General features: G+C 38.8%; 2 protein-coding genes across 2 annotated transcripts in view; one reads left to right on the top strand and one right to left on the bottom strand.

Annotated features, from left to right (window-relative positions):
* Positions 1-11,564, top strand: part of LOC107082546 (lymphocyte antigen 75-like) — a 31,091-nt gene extending 19,527 nt beyond the window's left edge. Inside the window, exons 19-35 of the mRNA XM_015371294.1 lie at positions 1,224-1,291; positions 1,389-1,465; positions 2,234-2,370; positions 2,561-2,666; positions 3,275-3,435; positions 3,570-3,699; positions 4,018-4,238; positions 4,316-4,478; positions 4,796-4,960; positions 5,047-5,163; positions 6,370-6,555; positions 6,658-6,881; positions 6,978-7,179; positions 7,316-7,474; positions 8,081-8,197; positions 9,729-9,899; positions 9,989-11,564. Coding sequence (XP_015226780.1) covers positions 1,224-1,291; positions 1,389-1,465; positions 2,234-2,370; positions 2,561-2,666; positions 3,275-3,435; positions 3,570-3,699; positions 4,018-4,238; positions 4,316-4,478; positions 4,796-4,960; positions 5,047-5,163; positions 6,370-6,555; positions 6,658-6,881; positions 6,978-7,179; positions 7,316-7,474; positions 8,081-8,197; positions 9,729-9,899; positions 9,989-10,164 — 2,580 coding nt within the window. The 3' untranslated portion in view covers positions 10,165-11,564. The remainder of the gene's footprint in view (positions 1-1,223; positions 1,292-1,388; positions 1,466-2,233; positions 2,371-2,560; positions 2,667-3,274; positions 3,436-3,569; positions 3,700-4,017; positions 4,239-4,315; positions 4,479-4,795; positions 4,961-5,046; positions 5,164-6,369; positions 6,556-6,657; positions 6,882-6,977; positions 7,180-7,315; positions 7,475-8,080; positions 8,198-9,728; positions 9,900-9,988) is intronic.
* Positions 11,565-12,135: 571 nt separating this feature from the next.
* Positions 12,136-19,214, bottom strand: march7 (membrane associated ring-CH-type finger 7). The gene is made up of 11 exons (XM_015371302.1): positions 19,149-19,214; positions 17,731-17,921; positions 16,753-16,896; positions 16,480-16,648; positions 16,040-16,216; positions 14,856-15,951; positions 14,544-14,713; positions 13,454-13,557; positions 13,166-13,270; positions 12,901-12,946; positions 12,136-12,746 (listed from the first exon to the last, which is right to left on the bottom strand). The coding sequence occupies exons 2-11, from the start codon at positions 17,908-17,910 to the stop codon at positions 12,658-12,660; spliced, it is 2,280 nt and encodes a 759-aa protein (XP_015226788.1). The 5' UTR covers positions 17,911-17,921; positions 19,149-19,214; the 3' UTR covers positions 12,136-12,657.
* Positions 19,215-20,657: the final 1,443 nt, after the last annotated feature.

The following is a 20,657-nucleotide window of genomic DNA, read 5'->3' as shown; positions in this document are numbered from 1 at the left end:
CCATCTCCAGCTGTCAATGGGCGAGAGGCGGGGTACACCCTGGACAGGTTGCCAGTCCATCACAGGGCAACACAGAGACAAATATGACAAACAACCATTCACACGCACTCACACCTAAGTAGAATCTAAAAAAACCAATTAACCTAACAGTCATGTTTTTGGACTGTGGGAGGAAGCCGGAGTACCCGGAGAGAACCCACACATGCACAGAGAGAACATGCAAACTCCATGCAGAAAGACCCCGGGCCGGGAATCAAACCTTGTTGCTGCAAGGCAGCAGTGCTACCCACTGTGCCACTGAGCATTAGCATTTAATTCTAAGGCATTTTGTTCTTTCTATCTTAAATTTAAAAAAAAAAACATTATGTTGCCTGAAAGTTAGTAAGGAATAGAAATATATGAAAAAATAAAATCATATTATAATCCTGTATTTATAAAGCTGAAGCTCCTCTGAGTAACTCCATTACAGTCACATTTAAATTTTATGAATTAGGAACATAAACTATAGTCAGACTGACTTAATTAGTTTTACTTTGTTTTCATCAAGACACCTGAGCAGCTTTGATAAGCTCCTATAGCTTATTGTTTTTTAATTGGTTCCTCAGAAAGCAAAAACGATCCAGCTCTATTTTATTTTACTCCCTAAGAAATAACACATTTTCATGTACCTTTTGCAATGCATTTGTGGACCACTAGGGGTATGTGTACCCTCGGTTGGGAAACACTGGTCTAGCTTACCTAAAATTAAAGCTAAATTTATCATATAAAGCACTGATTTCAGAGTCTGTGGTTGGAAATGTTGAATTATACAGAGAAAAAAAAATCTCCCTGCTAACTGCCGGGGTTTTATATGTATGTCAACTAAGAAGGATTATTGTGCTGCAGCCATGGTTCATCGAAGTAAAACACACAGATGCTTTTTAATGAAAAGGCCAAAAAAAGGGCTTCATATGTACTTTTAATTTTCCTTCATTGTTTTCATTGCAATGAATATTATTTAGTGGATTTAAATAAAAAAAATAAATAAAAAGCATCATACAGTGTGACTTAGTGGGATTCATGATGATGTTCAATAACATTATTCACCTTGATCAAACAAAGCTCAAGTTAGATCAATGAAAGTTTGACACGTTTAGTTTTGATTTATGTTTTGGTTTTAAATTCGTGATTATGTTCATAAACTGAAATTTTGACTAATTCCGTTTTGGGAAACCATTCAACAGGTTGCAGAGTCGAGAGATCAACACTGGTGGGTTGATATGAAAAACCAAGGGCGGCTGTTCCCCCAGACGTAAGAGAAATCACACTCTTCTAACGTTTAGGTTTTAAAGCAACATGAAAAGTGATGAAAGTGATCCCAGCACTGACTGATCTAATGTGTGTTTCAGGTACACCCAGATGTATTTTTACCGTTCCTATTTTTTGGGCCGATGCACTTACATCACTCCTCAAAGTCCCTTTCCAGGTATCTGAAATATTGTGCTTGCTGTTTACTTAATTTACTGTAAAACAACAATATTATCAAAATGAAATAAAACTACAGTAAGATTGTGTGAAGAAGGTGCCCCACTTCTGTGTTTAAGCATAGAGGCATCTAGAATATGATGATGATGATGGGATAGGATTTATTTTTGTTTCTACAAACCAAAAGTTTAATTTTACCTTTCAAGATTTAACATCAAGGGAACACATCTTAAAACAAATCAAGTGATAACATTTTTGAAACTGTTCTCTTTGAGTTAAAATTACTATATCTCTGTAGATATTAGGATGTTTTCATAATTTTCTTATATTTGGGAAATGTTCAATCTGGCTGCAGGGACACAGAAATTTGAAATATTTGGAGCAAATTGTTAAAATACAACAAAAAGTGCTTTATAAGTAAGATAAGGTGGTGTCTAGCTACATTGTAGCCACAGATACTCTAGGGCACTCTGACAGAAATGAGGCTGCTGTGCACTAAGTCCTCTCACCATCATCGCTAGGCAACAGCAGCCTACAGATCCATCTCACAACATCTGAGACGGACAGTGCTGGGGTTTGAACCGGCATCCCCTCTAGTTGCAGGACGAACTCCTGCATCATTTGCCACTGTCGCCTCGATTAATTGGCAATAATCTTTCTAAAAATAGTCGACACACTCAGCTGATTTTAGCGCTAGTATTTTTAAATAACTGTCTGTTTTCTTTTTCTTTATTCATGAATGCTAATTTGTCCGCATTTTACCTTGCAGCCCATGATCAAAGCTGCCAGCAGAAAAATCCTTTTGTGTGTGAAAAGTATAACGTTACATCAGTGGAGAAAGATCCTGGGAAGCCCGGTACTGAAGGATATCCCTGTGGAAATGAATCATTCGCTTTCAGGAATAAGGTTATTATTATCAATGATCATAGGCTCCTCTGTTGATCCAGAAAAAAGAAAGATCTCTGCTCAATGCTTTCATCTTCCTCGGGAAATTTTCTGATTTTAGAAGACATGTTCCTGCATGACATCCCTCGGGTTGATACCGGAGGATCAACTCTAAGCTTTAATGGTTACAGTGTTTGTGTTGTTTTTCTAGTGCTACCTGCTGATGAATGCCAGCTCTGTAACGTTCAAACACGCCAATGAAGACTGCAAGTCTTTGAGGGGATCCCTGGTGACTATATCAGATCAGGTGGAACAAGGTATGACCTTTTAATGCTTCATTTTTATTTAGTTGGTATTTTTTAGTCATCCAATGAAGTCTAAATTATCCTTCATATTAATTGATGCATGTGTTGTAAACCATAACCCTATTGCTTAAAGTTTTGAATATACATCAAATAAGACACCTATTCATATCTGTAATTTTGCTTGTTTTTTAATTTGTTTTTTGAGTAAAAAAGTATTTCTTTGAGTCTGGTGAGGCTTTTTTTTTTCTTGCCATAATATTTCTACCAAGTAGTGTTTTATATTTGCTTAAGAAAGGCAAAAGAAATCTTCTGTGGTTCTAACTGTCAAGTTAATTTGTTGAACATGAATAAAAGGGATTTCACAGAAGAGGATTAGGGCCACTGGGGGAAAAAAATCTGATTATTTACCCTATTTAAGTTTAATATAGAAAAAAAGTCAGAATTAGATTTTTTTTTTCTGATTCTGATTTTTATCTCAGAATTCTGACTTTCTTTATTAAACTCAATGTGATAAAAAAAAAAGATCTGTTAACTTTTTTTGTTTTTTACAGTGGCCCTAAAAGTCTTCCGTAGGATTCAATCTTTTTAAGCCAATATCCTTTATTTTATATGTATTATAGACTTCATCAACACCCTCTTGCCAAAGTTGGCACCTATGGAAAGAATATGGATTGGTCTGAAAACCAAGCAGAGCTACTCAGAATGGGTGGACAATAGCCCACTTACCTATATTAATTTCAACCCCCTGCTGCTGGGCATGCACAGGGTTGTCAAACTCAATGTAAGTACTGCTTGCCCTTTTTGCTACAAACTTAAAATGGGATATTTTTATGGTTAATTGTCACACTTTTTTTCCTAAAGATTCTCATTGTTGCTTGTTTTTTTTTTTTTTTTTTTTTTTTTTTTTTTTTTTAGAGATTTGATCCAGAGAGCGCAGTCATTTGTGCTTTCCTGATCAATAATCCCAGCTCTGATATGCTGGGAAGTTGGGATTACGCTCCGTGCTCTCATAGTCAAAGTCTCGGCCTTTGTCAACATTATGCAAGTAAGATTTTCTTGTGTCCACCAAAGATGCCATTTGCTTGAAGTCTTTGAGGAATTAAAAATGTCAAATTGAATAAACCTGCTTAAGAGAAACACTGAAATCAGTAAAAATAGGTTTAATTTGTCCATGGTGGCCACGGTTTTACCCGCCACATTCATGCACCAAAACTAAGGTTGCTGATTCTCCTTATTTAGTCTCTAAAAGCTCTACAGTATTTTGTGTGCCTAAAAGAAGCAAAGCATTATATAAGTCAATTTGCATCCCAGTAAAAATACAAATCTCTTTTTTTTCCCCACTTTTACTGCTCCTTTATTACAGAAACAGCTGAGGTGCCTGTTATCTCGGAGAAACCCTTCCAGATTAAAAACTACACCTTCCTATTGGTCGTCCAAAATATTACCTGGTTTGAAGCTTTGGAGTACTGTAAGAGTAAAGACATGTATCCAGCAAGTATTGCCGACGCCTTCATACAGTCCCACCTCAGTGTGAAGGTGCACCGTGCTGGAACCCCCATGTGGATAGGTCTTTTTAGCGAAGACGTAGGTGCAGCTCCTCCCCTGAAAAGAGAAGAACTTGCCATAGCTACAGTCCTATCAAACTGTTTCTTTTTGTTCAGGCTGGACTGCACTACAGATGGACCGACCACAGCCACACTGTGTTCAGTCGATGGTTCCCAGACCCTACCAGTGGAGGGTGTGTGTACCTAGACACAGACGGCTTCTGGAAAGCCACAGAGTGTGAGGAGAATCTTGGAGGTGCCATCTGCTACAAACCACACAGTGAGTGCTGCTCTGAAATGCTGACATCAGAAAAATAATCAATGTAATAATTCATTATGTCCTGCATACAGTTGTTCAAGATATATTTAAAAAGACACAAAAACTGCATTTTTAGACATTTAATGTCTAACTAAATAGATACACTGATACCTATAAATAAAATCTAGTGCTGCTAAGTGTAAATCACTGATATGGTAATCATATTTTATGTATAGGAAGCTACATTAGCCTCTAAAACCTTTCCAATAAAGACATATTTGCTCTTATAGATGAACCTGTTAACTCTTTCAATGCAAATGTACCCTTATTCATCCTAGATGAGGTCATCCCCACGCCGGAACAAGCTGCTGCAAAGTGCCCTCATAGCATTAACGGACCCAACTGGGTTCCCTCGGGTAAAAACTGTTACACCTTTCAGCTGGCCCCCACCAGATGGGATGCTTTCCGCATGGGAAAGGTGGAGGATACCTGCAAAAAGCTCCGTAAGGGTTGGACCTTATTTGTCATCCTGTAGATGTTTGAAAAGGAAGGTTTTTGAAATGGTTGTATCCGATCATTTGTGTTTCAGATGCAAATGCTTCCCTCCTTACCATCAGAAACGAGCTGGAGAACCGGTTCATCGCAAACCAGCTCAAACCCTATGAAAACTTAGTCCAGTTTGTTTGGCTGGCAATGTTCAATAAGGGTAAGCATATCATGTAGCTTCTGTATGGGTTCAAAGTGCTGCAAAAAATGGTTTGTCAATTTAAAACAACATTTTTTTTCTGCATATGCAAATTGGTCTTAATGAAACTTTATGTGAAAAACTGGTCCCATGTGAAAAAGTGTTTATTGGGTAAATTCAAGTAGCAAATTTCAGTTATCATCCATATTTTTGAAGAACTGATTAACAACAAAGTTATTGACTATTTGTCTGGAACGGTTACAAAGCCGTTATGGCAATGGGAGGCAAGCAGACCACTGGAACAGCGGTAAACCATCCCAGCCGTTGGCCTACCGTAATGACCCTAAGATCACATTCAATGACTCATCCAGGGGGTCGCAATAGATCAACATAAAGCACAGTAGGCCTTTAATTGCTTGTGTAAAGGACTGTGGAACGGATCAGACACCAAAAATTGACAAAATTATTATTGATGAAAGCATTTAAAAGGGAAAATAACTACCGTATTTTCTGGATTATAAGCTGCTACTTTTTTCAAAATTTTAACCAAGCAGCTTATAAGAAGGTGTGGCTTTTCTATGTATTTTTCCTAACCACCAGAGGAGGAAGTCAAAGTTGAAAATGAAAGAATAATTTCCCATTGGGAACCTACTAGCACTAAGTTGCTAACTGGTTTGCAAGATGCTTCCAACAAACAGGCCACAATCAAACTTGCTTGTGAATCTTACGCCACAAAAATCCCGCCCCCCTGATAATCGACCAATCACCTTCACTTTATTCACTCGTGTAAAGTTGGGTACCACTGGAGAGAATTCAGAAATGCAACGGTTGGAACAGCAGCTTCCCTACGACTTTAATGCCTTAAAACCCTCCATGTTTGATAAATAAATTCTGCAAATTGTTCCACCGGGCTTTGAAAGCCTTGTTGCTGGTGATCATGAATGCTTGACACAAGCAGTAGCACAGCTAGCTGAAGGGTCAACATTTCCCCCATGTGGCTAGGATGGTTTGATTGCTTTTATTCCCCTTTATAATAAAGTTGTCTTTTGAAAACTGTATTTTTTTATCTATTTGATATAGAATATGTTTACTGAACATTTAAATGTAAAAGACTTTAATTACAAGAAAAAGACAACCCCCGCTAAATAATTGGCAATTGAGCGAAAATGTTTTAACAGCACCATCTATCCCTACATGTGGACTGAGTAAAATGTCATTCTGCTCTAGATAACCAGACCATGTGGTACGATGGTACAAATGTCCAGTATTCCAACTGGACAAAAGGCCGTCCCAATTTAAACAGTACCTTTATGGCCGGTCTCACCACCAGCGGCTCCTGGATTCTTCTCAAAGATAGAAGCTTGCATGAAAGTTTCAGACAAAGGTCAATTGTTGTCTGCAAGCTGGACAATGGTCAGTACGTTGCTTCTAACATCATCGTTTTGAAAAATTCCTCATATTTTTTTAAAGTAGCTAACGCAAGTTTCTTTCTTCCTTTTTTTGCCTTTTTCTAAGAGCCCAAAAAGGATTACAAGCTTTCGACCAAGGATCTGAGAGCCTATAAAACATTGTCCCATGAGGTTGTCCCCAAACAGTTAACCTGGTATCAGGCGCTGGAAGAGTGCAGTCGGCTTGGTGGTCACCTGGCAAGTGTTCATGATAAAGACCACATGGAACATCTGAAACTTATTGCAAAAACAGACGGCTTCCCGCTATGGGTAGGCCTGTCGAACCAGGATGTAAGTTTTTGATGGAGAAGAGGAGAAGCAAGGTAACACCATCTTTACTAGAGTTTCAGGCTCTAAATTCCAGCCTCTTTCGATTTGTTTGGGCAGGTCATTGGCTCAGCCTATGAGTGGTCTGATGGGACGAAGTTTCAGAACATTTTAAAACTGACTGAATCAAAGACATACTTCAGCTCAAACCAGACTAACTGTGTGATCATAAACCCCAGCGGTGACTGGGTGAAAACCAGCTGTGTTAGCTTACAAGATGGTGCCATCTGCTACACCACCAACATCACAACGCCTTACCAAAGTGAGACGATGACCAATGTTTCTATGGAAACTAAGTCTATTCCTCCTCTCTCATAATAAAATGGAATTGTGTTGATGTCTCCTGTTTGCAAAAGTGACTAACGGTTGCTGATGTTGCTTTTTTTTTTCTAAAACAGGAGCCAAGCTAACTACCTTAGAGACCAATCACTGCCCTCAGAGCAACGGCTCGTCTAAATGGGTTCAGCACCAGGATCACTGTTATTTATTCGATGGGAGCTTCTATAACTTCAGCGTTTACAACATAGAACAGGCAAAGAGCATCTGTCAGAAGTTGGGTGAGTCACTAGATTCGACCTCTAATATAGCCAAACTCAACAAGTGAATTGACCTCTTTTATAAAGAAGAGGATTATGGTCATAAAAAAGAAAAGAATATGAAATAAAAATAAAATTAAAAGTCAAAATACTTGGGACTCTATTGCTAAAGCCCAGGATTAGCACTTCGATAAAGTAGGAAAATAAAAAGTAATCCTAAATCCATGAGAATGATTCTGAGATTAAAGTCGCAATTCTGAGTTTAAAATCTGAATTTGTCAGAATTCTGAGATTAAAGTCGATATGCTGAGATTAAAGTCAGAATTCTGAGATTAAAGTCAGAATTCTGAGATTAAAGTCGATATGCTGAGTTTAAAATCCGAATTTGTCAGAATTCTGAGATTAAAGTCAGTCTTCTTTTGCCCTTTTTAAATGGCCCTAATCATCTTCCATACTTTTATACTCATATGCTTTTTACTATGAGAAAAAAAATCTATTTATTAGGTTGACTCTATTTTTTCTTTTTTGGAAAATCCAATATTCAAACAATTATAAAATCAAAATCTCAGTTTACTTCATACTTGCTTGATTTTCATGTTTTTTATGTTTTTTTTAACCTGCCTGCAGACGCCAACCTTCTGACAATCAAAAGCAAAGAAGAAAACGACTTTCTGAACCAGCACCTCACTGAGAACCCTCTCATCACCAGTCGAGTTTGGCTTGACGTCAGACTTGATTTCCTTGGTAAAACCTAATTTTTCAATAGTAAGGTAGAAACTAAATTATCCAAATAGTTGTAAATTATGCAGGACAGATATATAGGATTTCTTTCACAATAGGGGGTCTCTTATTGGTGTACACAGCTTTGTCATAGGTAAATATTATTAAAGAGAATTTTTCTTGAATGTAAAAAACTTTCTACCCAGTTTTCCGCTCTGAAGAACTCAAGCTCTGTTTGCATATTAAGAAAACTAGGCTTCATGAACGAAGATTTGGAAATGCAGAAAAGAAGTCTTCAGAATATTAGATCAAAACTATGAGATGGTTCTTCTCAAAATCCACAGCATAAATTTAGCTTTTATTTCCCATTGGCTTTAAAAGTCCCTCACTGAACAGTTCAGACCGAAGTGCACCTGAACGCCTCATAATGCTTGCCACAGCTGTAACATTAGGGTTTATCTGCAGGCCAAATACACTGGGCTTAGATCAGATATGTTTGTTTTTGGTTTGTTTATTTAGTGTCTAAAAACTGTAAAAAAAAATACATTTCAAGACATAAAAGAAAGTTTTACTGAAGGTTATTTCATACTGATTTATATCCCTTGATGGTGTTTTTAGAATCCTTCTACAACCTTCTAACAGTTTGTTGGAGTTTTGACTCTTTCTTCCTGACAGATCTGCTGCAACTTAGTTTAGTTTGCAAACCGTCCTGGCTGGAACATATTTTTCTCACCTCTTTTAAAAGACATAAATACCACTGAGGGAGCAAAAAGTTTAACTGTAGGAATATATATAGTTGGCTATTTTTTCAATGAGTGAAATTGCTGCCATAGTCTAAACACAACCTATGAAAGACATTCTGGAAAAAATAAATATTACAAAACAAGTAGGAAAATTTGTTTTTATTGTGAATGTTGGGTGATGTAAGTAGAGTTTTGCTAGAAAGTCTACATATTCTTCCATTAAAGATAGAAGAAAAAAATAAACTGCCAGTAAAATAAATTGAAACTGACAAAAGCAATAGAATAAAATATTAAACATATACAAAAATATCTTTATATTGATAAATAGCATGGGTAGACATGCCTGATGGAGCTTTTTTAATTATATGTTTTTAAAAAAATCAATATTTTATTTTACGTTTAGGACATCTTTATTTAATATTTAAATTTTTCGGTTTTGTGTTATTTGAATTAGTGCAAATTAATAATTTACTTTATTGGGAGTGTTTTTACACTGTAAACCCCCGGTGCAACTAAGGTAGCTGTGATCATTCTTGTTTTTGGTCATTACACTGTCACAAGTACAGAGCAACACAATGAACTTTAACCCATCCCCATGGGGAGCAGTGGGCTGCCATTGTCCGGTGCCTGCGGGGTTAAGGATCTTTGCTCAGGGACCCAGAGTGGCAGTCTGTGTGAGTGGGGCTTGAACTCAGAACCTCTGGATTCCGAGCTCTATGCCCTAACCACTCGGCCGCCACTCCGCCAAACGTTTTAATTTGTGATCTCTGCATTGAAGTTTTCCCTCATCATTATCTATTCCATCCTCCCAGGTAACCTTGTGTCCTGGCAGGACAGCTCGACTCCGTCTTACAACAACCTGAAGGCCACAGGGGGGCGGTCGGGATCAGCATGTATTGTCATGATGGCAGGAGATGATGGAGACTGGAAACCGGCCAGCTGTTATTCCACAAAAAGCCGTGTTGTCTGCAAAACTGCAGCAAGTGAGTATCTTAACATTCAGCTGAATTAAAAACATTCAGTTTGAGTAGGTTTTGTATAGAAATGCTAATACGCTTTCTTTGGTTCTCAGAGTCTGCAGGCTCACCAGTGGCACTGGGTTTTTTCATCATAGTCATCCTTGCTCTCATCTTAGCAGTCGGCTTTTACATCTACAAGAAGAAACGCTCGTTGTTGTCGACGACGGTCCGCTACGAGAGGACCTTCAATGACACAGACACCACCAGTATAATAACAGACCCTGAATGAGCTTGTTGTAGTGATCCGCCTCAGGGATGACTGACGTGCCTGCATCTACGCTCTACTACTCCAAAAAAATGAATCCGGCCTTCCTAGTTTTTTTTTTTTTTTTTGCTTTTATTTATTTTTCTTGTTCTTGCCTTAAAAAAAGTAACAAAAAAAACTCTTAAGATCTCTAAATATTCTGTGTTTAATTTGGTCAGAGAGGTGATATAAAGGTTAAGGGATGATGTAATAATTAACTATTGGTGTTTACAATGAGTGACTCATCTGTAGTTTGCCTCTCAGTTCAACTATAGGGACAAATATATCTACCTTTTTCATTAATGCACCCCCTCCTTTGCCATCAGTGTCCAGTATTTTGCAAACAGTGCTGCATACAGCGCACAAACTAATCAGGTAAGCAAAAAATGAAGTAATATCATTCCCATCACCGTAGTATGCATCAAATGGTTTGAATTTTCGTCGAGCCATTTTGCAGAAAAGAAAAGCCCAGCCATTTTTAATAGGCTTTGTTTCTCCCCTGTTTGCTGTTTCAATTAGTAAAGCTTCTGAGCGGATTTGAAGAAACAAAAACGTCTCGGTCTTAATGGCTGGAAATGCACTGACTAACGACTTACTTCCAAGTAGGAGAAACCAAACCTGTTGTTGTTTTTGTTTATAACTGAGAATATTCAAACTAATGTTAACTTTCAGTCGCAAATTTTGAACATCTGTTTATTTTCTTTAACCCGAAGTGTTTTATAGAGGAGTAGCTTCATTCTATGTGGTTAGAATGAGGAAGCTGCAAGCTGTGGATTTTATCTTAAAAGGTTTTTGAATTGAATTGGCTTCGTTTTTATAAGTTAAATACTAAGTGATCTCAAACTAAGCAGTTGAACTGTACCTATAAACACTTAAACATCTTTGACAAAAAAATTTGTGCCTTCCAGCCTCATCAATGCCCTAGATCTAACTAATGTAGATGCTGCGCTACTGTAGTAGTTGTGTCAGTATATAATTTCTGCTGATTAAGATCACTGCCTTAGTCTGAGAATCAACAACTGTCCGTTTATTTTCTGCAGCTCTCTTATCTATGCACATTACTACTGATCAGGAACGCACTTTAATATGCTGATGGGGAACAGTTCCAGTTTAATGCTAAAGCACAAGGTTTGGGGGAGATCCACAGTTATTCAGATTGCACTGTTTGCTGTAAATGCTTTGTAAATATTGTTTTTTTTTAATATATGAACCAAAGATGGCATGTGAATGTTAAAAGCTGTTATTGAGCAGCTGCTTCAGTTTGGCTTGTTAACCAACTGATATCGAAATGCAAACTTTTGATTTTTACCAATAGAAAACATCACTTTGTGTCAGGTACAGTGATCTTTGAATAAAATCATTTTACATGTTACCCACTGGTGCTGATTTTTTTAAATCTTCAGCTCATTTAAATCATCTAAATCTCAGGAAATTCAAAGTACCTGCAATGGATGTGGCTCTAGGGTTTCATACTTAAAATGTAATGGATGGAATCAATGCATGCAGTTTTATTGAATTTTGGGGGGTGATAAAGGTTATGTATATATTTGATTCTATATTTGAGTGTTTTGGAATAAGTTCCGAAGAGCCACTTTTTGGCATCAGATTTAAATGTTAGTGTACACTCATACATCCTTAAAAGCCCAAATAAAGGACAAACATGTCTGAGCTTATTGTACGAATACATCTCCAACCCATCTAACTATTTAATAATTTAACCTGCTGCTGTCATTTTTCTCCACTATCATTTATTTTATATCTGGTATTCCAGCTAATGTGTTTTTGGTAACTGTACATTGGAGTTGCTCTGCTAGCTTGACTTCAAATTCTTTATTTTAAGAGAATTATATTAAAAGTTCAAGTTTTTTTTTTTTTTTTTTTTTTTTTTTTTTAATTTCTAAAACCTCCAAGGACACCTCTGAACTTAAACATGAACCAGACACTTTAGTTTGCAATTGATCTTTATTTCCAAACCGAAAAGCTTAAAACAATTCAAATACATGGAGCATTCAAAGGAAATAACACAAGTTGTGAGAAATTTTTGGGAGTTTTTTTTTTCGTTTTGTTTACTTTTAGAAAGGAAAAGTTGTTACCACAGCTCATATTCTGACTTAACCTAACGTATTTCATCACAGCTGAAGTAAAACTTACTTGTCCTCATTTAACCATTAAAGCACTTGTGGTATAACCATTAGAAACTTTAAATATTCCAGTGAAAATAAAGTGCACAATTAAAAACAGACAAAGTGGTTCTATTCAAAATATTATGCATTCATTCATCCCAAGTTTCCCTATGTGCAAAAGCCAGCAGAGACAATGGCGAGACCTGTTCAGTGCATTTTTTATCTCTTGCTGCAAATGCACTCGAACAAGATGAGCAAGACATCGTCAAAGCAGAAACCGAGTGCGCTACAAAACAGCGTGGAGTAGCTCTGAAAGCTCCCATCATGTGAGCTACTTTTAAAACCTCATGTTTTATCAGTAATCATCCAGGTCCTCGTCCAGGTCAGAGAAGTCGATGGACGGCCGGCTGTCCTGCCCCTCCTCGTCACTTTCTCCACTTGGAGCTGCAATTCAGAAACATTGAGTTAAAACCGTGTAGCCCTCATTTCCACACATCATTTTAGAGGTTGTTTTTTTTATCCCCCACGGCAACAACAACAATGCTAAACTTAATAACATTACAGGATTTCTGCAAGAGATGAGGAGCGGGTAACATACTTTCAAGACTGTCCATGTGTTCAAGAATATTCACCAGGCAGAATAACTGATGAGAAAGAAAAGATTATTTGTAGTCGGACACAAGGTGAAATATTTTACATTCTAAGTGTGCATCTGTTAAACGACTAATGCACACCGAGCAAACACAGCAAATCCCGTGATGCGTGTGGGCCAATCCCAAAAAAAAAAAAAACGATAAAAGGTTTCTCTTAGCGAGCAGAAAGAAAAATGATGTAATCCAACGGGTGAATGCGAGTTTCCTCACCCTGGCTGTGTCCACCTCTCTGAGGACATCTGAGAAGCGCTGCTCACAGAACTGCAGAAGCACCACCAGGTAGAAGCCGCTGCTGATGAACTCCTCAAATCTCGACTGTGGAGAATGAAAAGAACATAACTGTTTGCTTTTTTTTTTTCCTTTCAAAAACAACAAAAAAAAATAAATGAATGCGATTAGATTTAAAGCAGAAAATACTCTTTAGTTCTTTACATAAAATCATCCAGGTTTAACAGTGAGCTGGTCATTTCGTTTCTCACTGCAGCTACAACGACCCACCTGGACGTGAGTCTTGTATAACTCTTGAACGTCAAAGTTCTCGATGTTCAAGCGCAGTTTCTCCTTGCAGAGCTCGCATGTAGTGATTGCTTCAAGGTTGCTTCCTGGGAGAGAAAATTTGACTTTAATAGACATCAATAGCAGATAATTTGTAATAAAATATTAACAGAGTTTTAACAAGTGAAGAGGAATGAAGGTATCTGAAAGCTTTCAAAATAAAATAAAAAAAAAGTGACAGAGGCTACTAAAAGGTCTGCAGAGGCATTTCTGTTATTTGTTAAAGGCCTGAGGATTTCACATTTTAGGAAAGTTTCACAAAGCTGAATTTAAGAAAATTCTTCTTTTCTTCAAACACGGAGCCATAAAGGGATTCTGTAAGAAACTTCATTTACCTTCCTGTGAATAGTCAGTGACATTTAAAGTAATTGCTCCGATTGAAAGTAACTCCACTGAATAAAAACAAGTTTAATCTCTGAGTTTTTACTTGAGCTGTTATGCAGCTGAAGGATCAGGGCTTAAACCCTGAGCATCTGAAAAGCAGAGCAGTGAACTCTCCGATGCGGACGACATGCTCGGTCTGAAAGCACTTTTAGACTACGCTTCAAGGTTGGCTCAGAAGAAAAAAAGAAAAAAAATGGGTTTGGAAAAGTCTTTCTGCTTGGATTTGTTATTTTGGAACCTTTTATTTCAGTCTTAAATAATCCAGAAATTCCACCTGGCTTTTTGTTTTTGTTAGATTATTTTGTTTTTAAATACAATCATAAAGCAGTTAAAGAAACGTTGCAGCTTTTTATTGTGCATTTGAGGAAGGATTCCCCGGGTGAAAGAAATAAAATACTTACTAACATAAAGTCTTGTTAAAATGAATTTTTAAGGATTTGAATAAGCTTTACATAGTTCAACTTTAAAATTTAAAACTTTTTAACCAAACCTGTGGAAACCTTGTAAGCAAAACATAAGCTAAATAGTTTTTTCCAACAATATTGTGGTTTAACACATTAGAAAGTTGGTTTTAAATATGTCCTTTTTTTGGCTTGCTGTAATTCCTTTAAATATTCTCTTGCCTAGTCCAGATATGGGGGAGACATACCTGAGCTGATTTTGGAGTTAAGCCACCTCTTGATGCATTCTTGGTGGACGTACTGCAGGCTGCCTGTACAGCTGCACGGCTGAATCAGGGGGTTGGTAGAGGACTCCTCCTGCATCTGGCAGATTCGGCACAGGTCTCCTTCCTCCTCGTCAGAGTCCTCCATTAACAGTCTGCAGCAGCAAAAGGAGGGAAAAACAAAACAAAAAGACATTTGTGCTGAAACAGTTCATCTAGATCCAGAAACCATTAGAGATGAACAAACAGGGAAATATAACCAAAGATGAGAAGTAGTGGGAGCTCATGTTTCGTTACTTTTCTTTGATCCTGCGCAGCTTCTCCTGATCCCTGCTGCAGAGACTCTTTTCCTCCTGGCCCTCCAGCTGCCTCTCAGCTCGGCCCTCAGGGGCCACAATGTTCTCCAGCACTCCCAGCCTGCGGCGGGGTGAGAACACAGCTTCCAGCTCAGGCAATGCTTCGTCCTCTATTCTATCAGCGTAAGAGTCAGCAAAAGCATCCAAAGCAAAGGCCCCTTCTTCCTCCTCCTCTTCATCATCATCATCTTCCTCCTCATCCTCATCATCTTGCAAGGCTTTATACACGACGTCATCCCACCTGCTGAGTAAATGTGGACGGCTGTAGCCTTCCTCTGAGCGGGAGGCTGCCTGCGCACCATCTTCTCTTGCATATCTCCTTAGGCGAGACAGCAGAGGTGGGCAGCGGCCACGGAGGGAGGAAAGGAACCAGGATGAGCTCCTCCCTCCTGCTCCGCTGCTTGCAGAGGACTCTCTCAGAGGAGCCATTCTGGGCCGGGCTGGGCCCATATGACCCGTATTGTTTTCCTGAATAGGAGGGAGGCTGGTTCTATGACTCCTGAGGCCATCTGAGGCTTCCGCTGCTCCGCTGATATCAAGGTCCCTGCCGACCGTCCCCGCTCCCTCGTCGCTGTCCACGGACTCCCCGCTAGTCGATGGAGTGTCATCCTCTAGTGAACGAACGCTGGACGAGCCGCTGGACGAGTCCTGGCTGGAGCAGCGAGAAAAGAGACGAGACAACAGGTGCCGCGTGGAGCTGCGCCCCCCCAGCTCTCCACTTTCGCCTAACGGCCGTGGGAGGCTGGGCTCTGGTCTGCTCAGGGGGGTGGGATTCCAGGAGTTGTGGGAGGAGTGGGGAGGGGAAACGCACGGTTCTGGGTTTCGGGCTTGTTCCTGAGTGGAGCGGAGAGAGGATGAGGCAGTGGAGTAACGAGCAGCGTTTCTGCTGCCCAGGTCATGGAGGCGCAATGGCATCTGCTGAGAGGCAGAGGACGAGGCATGGCGGGTCTGAGAGCTCTGCCTTGATGCAGAGAAGGAGGTAGTTTCTTTGGGTCGAGCTCCTTGTGCATATGTGGACATCACCCTGTCTGTTTGATCTAATAGAAGAGAAAGAAGGAATAAACTACATGAGTTTAACAACACGTTGAAATATCTGAAAGCTTTTCACAAACGAGGAGTGCCTACACAGTGAGGAGACCAGCCCAGGAGTCCTGCCCCTCCTTTCTCCAAGACCTGAGAGGCTGGGCTCAGCCTTTGGCTCCTGTTCTCTGGAGGACGACAGCGGCTTTGAAGAAGAGGGGGACGGTCTAGAAAGTAAACGATACGAACTCCATGATGAATCCACCGAGTCACCTGCAACAGCTGGAAACAAATTAATTACTTTAGTTAGTTTCCATCTAAAAGTCGGTTAAAAATTAATGAGATGATTCAATCTGTTCTGGACTAAACATGAATCCTATTATAGATAAAATGGAAATCTTATTTCCCTATAAAAGTCAGTCCATAAAGATTTGCTGCAGATCCCGATATGAAGCGTGTCAGAACATCTCTTCTCCTCTACATAACAGAATCAAAGCAGGAGGAAAACCTCCAGTAACACTGGATCAGTTTATGATATAACAAACCTCTGCCACTGCTGAGAACGTTACTGGAATAGGTGGATCCTGTAACTGCAGTGCTGGCCGTTTTTGTGTAAAGTCGATTGCTGTAAGACAGTTTGGCCCTTTTCGATTCTGCATCGTCGCTGGAATTCAGTAAACCTGAGCAAACTCCTGATCTCCCCTCAGAATCAGTCTGAGAAAAAAAAAATAGAAGAACATCGCAGAGGTTTAAAAGGCTGTTCTTTAAAGACGTTAACAGGTCTGAAGGGTGACCCCCGAAGAGGAAAGCTTCTGTACCGCTTTGCTTCTACTGCTGAGAGCCGATTCAGCCCAGGGGCGGTCGTACGATCTGCCAGAGGATGACAAAGAAGGCAGCTTCCAGCTGGGGGAGCGAGTGTCAGAGCTGCTGTAATCTCTTGACGAGCTCAGAAGGCGAGAACTCTTTAGAAGAAGATGACAGATCAACAGTTAGCATCCAAGCATTACTCCTGTGAAGCCTTCCTCTTTATAAATACATGCATGCAATACCCTAGACTCAAAAAGCATGAAAATTCACTGCATCATATTAAAAATGCCCAAAGCTTCACATAATGCTAAATATTTTTAGATTCTATATACCAGCAGTTCAGTAACAGGGACAAAGGGCAGTTTTATTTTTGATTGACAAAATCACACTAAAATCTTTTATTGTGGATTCCTCATTCATTTTCTAACAGGAGACTAAATCCGTACTGGTGTTAATATTTACGTAAAATGAACTAACAAGAATCAGTACAAACAAAATGTGCTTTGCTACATCGGTTCTCCGTACCTTTAATGTTCTAGAAAGAACAGGAACAAATCAAGGCTCCGAGGGGAAAAAAAGTTAACACCGTCTTCTGACAGGCAGGACTGAAATACACACATGGAATCTAGGCTGTCCTAAAAAAAGACCCCTGGAGTGTTGGCTGGTGTGCCACTGACACACAGAGTCAGCTACTGTATCATGCAGCAAGGGGACACTGTAAGGAAAGAGCTCCTTTAAATGCCCAGTCTTAGGAGAAAGAAAAAAAAACAAAGCACAAAAAAAAAAAACCTTTTCAGATAGAAAGGCAAACTAAAAAGGGCAGTGATTGCTCATCACAGCTCAGAAAGGGAATTATTAAGAGCAAGTAAAATCCAATTAGATTAATGGTTAGTTTAAATGACACGTTTTCTATTTAAACATAAATCAGTTAAAGACAGGCTTTGTATTTTAAATGTGATGTAAGAAAGAGTGTTTCACACGTGCTCTACCCGTTTATCTGCATCCGCTCTGTAGGGCGATGATACTCTTGGGAAGCGGTAATCGTTCAGCACCGGTTCCCTGTCGTAGCGGCGACTGGAGCCCAGCGGCGTGGAGACGGTGGGAGTGAAGGCATAGGAGGATCTGGAGCTGGACATAGAAAACGGAAGTCTCCGAGACCTGGAGTCCATCACGGCTCGGCCTGAACATCAGAAAATCAAGATCAGAACTCAAAAGGATATTCAAAAATATCTACCAAAGACTTTTAAATGCTCTGATGTCTAGCTGGGGTTCTGTACCAGCAGGTTTGTTGACTGGATAATGTGATAATGTCTGTAAACACTGAAACCAGCCACCATGTTACTTCCTAGATCTCATATCAAGAAGTGACTTTGCCTATCTTTAGGATGATGAACTTTGGCACAGGGTCATGACACCAACAGTTAGATAACAGAGTATGCAAGCAGGATTCTATTTATCAACAACTAAATCACCAGACCACTAATGCATAGGTGGAATGATGACCCAACAACATCTGTTTTTATGTTTACATAGGAGTCATATGCAGCAGCAATGCAAAAGGCATTAAAAGCTCCTTGCATAAGGCGATAGAATCAGAGTTGCTCCCTGATCGTGATATGGATATGTGGATATTAAGTTTGCCCACCTGTGCTAAATATAACTCAGCTGGGCAGAAGATTGGAACACCTTAAATGAGGGGAAGCAAGTAGAGCAAGGCGAATATTTACTATTTAATATTAATATTCATAAGTAAATATATTGAAACACGCCGCTGCTAACAACAAAAAGCTTTAACTGATTCTAAGAATTCCCCAAATATGCGTTTATAAAATAACATTTGGACTGCTAGCAGTGTTAGGCTAAACAGCTTCATTAAAATTTGTCAGTTGTACCCGGATCTCGTTAAAAAAACACTGATTTTGACGTGATATTTTAATAACCTTCATGCAGGATTGAAACACCACGCTGTAACACATCTTCATGCAAGGCATAAATTAATCTTACACCATTTTAAGCTTTGATAGATGATTCCGTTAACTCAGGTTAGGGCTTCCTGCTTTCCCCTGGTGTCGTTTGTTAGCTGTTTTTTATTTTTATTTGTTAAACTCCATAGCGCTAATTAAACCGGCATAGTAGCTAGCTTCACTTCCAGAGAGAGACAGGCTGAAGAAAAAGATGACCTACTTCAGTTTCTGTCGGAGCTATCATTACATTCAAGTTCAGTTCGGAGGTTTTAACAGAAATAACAGTCATAGCTCGGTTAGCTTCCTTCCGCTGTGACATTTTAACGGTAAAACTCAACGTTCACATAAAACGCCGAACTTTATTCCTTATAAATAATTCTTAGCCCTAAATGTTAAGGTGGTTGTATAAAACAAAAAGCGAGGAATCATTTAAATGTTCTCACCACGTCTTTAAGCTCTTCCTTGTTTTGCACAACAGGAACTATGGCGTCCTGATCCGTGAGCCGTTGACGTAACGCCCTGGTGGGAGGGACTTAAATGGATTCACCTTTTGGGGATTTGGCGCCACCCAGTGGTAAGAGCTGTGAATCAGAGGCCAATATTTTCTCAAAATGAAAAGGAACAAACGAATAATGCTCACAGCTACATTAAATAAATTGGACACGATATATACGGATAGCTTGCTTTCTTTCCCAATACTTCTGTCCTTTTGTGTTTTATTTTAATCTTTTCAAGATGTTGCATTTTTTAAACATATTTACAGTAATGGATGACATATTTCACCACGTCTTCCTGATCAGTTTCCTGTTTACTAAACAGTGTGACCAAACCTATCCCTCCCCACCTCTTAAAAACTTTTTTTTCTTTTTTTATTCCTCCTCCCCTTGTTTTTACCTTCTGTTTTGATGTTAATTTCCACAGAAAGAGCTACTGTCTGCCCCATCCTTTGCCTTTTATCCGCTGTATCTCTAGAAACATTTCTGGACCACCTTCTGAAGTTATGAAAAAAAATAATTTACTTGAATCATTTACTTCTTAAAATATTGTTAGCTTTTTCCATGTGTACACTGTTAAATCTAAAATAATAAATGCTATTCCCATTTTGTCATCTGACATAATGCATCTGTGTAGATCTCAAAATTATAATAGCTATCAATATAATTCTGTATACTTATAATTCTGTATTCAATGCAGACTTTAAAAGTACAGTATTTAGCTAATCTGAGGTTTTGTGTTATTGGATGACAAAAAAATGTCTTGAGTTTGAATCTGGAAGTGAGCGTGATGCCGGTTTTTTTTTCCAGATATCTATCTGCTGCTTTTTGTCTAATTACCCAAAAGAGTTTAAACCAGGGTTCCCTTCACTGTGTCCTAAATGCAAAATTCATGAAGCCAGCCTCACACACTGTCTCTTTTCATGCCCTAGGATCCAGTTATACTGGGAATCTATTCTGGTGGAGACTGGGAAATTATTAAAACCAGTATTGATCTCAATCCAGTATCTCTTCTCCTTGGTCTACCAAAACAAACATATCCAAAATCAAAATAAGAGCAAAAGAATATTTTGTTACAATGGATTTCTAATATGGAAGAAGCTTATTTTGGAATATATCCCTCTCGACTTTCTAACATGCCTCGTCCACTCTAAGACTTTTGGACACATATGGAAGCCCTTCATGGACTATGTCCACATTGTGTGGTTCCAAAAGGAATTGACTCTTCTTTTCCCTGGTTCCTAAACTCAGTGGTTACAGATACTTTCTAAAGAATAGAAACACTTTTTTTTAGAAATGCACTCAATTTGATTAGATTCAATTCAGTTTATTTATATAGCGCCAATTTACAACACATGTCATCTCAAGGCACCTTAGAGACAATTTAACCAGATCATTCAGTCAAATTGATTTAAATAAAGATTAGAATAATGTTTCACATATTACAGAGAATGAGCC

This window comes from Cyprinodon variegatus, unplaced genomic scaffold (assembly GCF_000732505.1).
Source record: "Cyprinodon variegatus isolate N-32 unplaced genomic scaffold, C_variegatus-1.0 Scaffold55, whole genome shotgun sequence".
Taxonomy (NCBI): Eukaryota; Metazoa; Chordata; class Actinopteri; order Cyprinodontiformes; family Cyprinodontidae; genus Cyprinodon; species Cyprinodon variegatus.
The sequence above is the reverse complement of the archived record's forward strand: the minus strand, read 5'-3'. Positions and strand labels throughout refer to the sequence as shown.

Excerpts from the sequence above, each read along its gene's own strand:
- march7 (XM_015371302.1), bottom strand. The coding sequence starts at position 17,910 with ATGGACTCCAGGTCTCGGAGACTTCCGTTTTCTATGTCCAGCTCCAGA. Across the intron at positions 16,649-16,752 it reads TCAGCAGTAGAAGCAAAGCG|ACTGATTCTGAGGGGAGATC; the intron begins GTACAGAAGCTT and ends TTTTTTTCTCAG. Across the intron at positions 16,217-16,479 it reads CGTTCTCAGCAGTGGCAGAG|CTGTTGCAGGTGACTCGGTG; the intron begins GTTTGTTATATC and ends ATTTGTTTCCAG.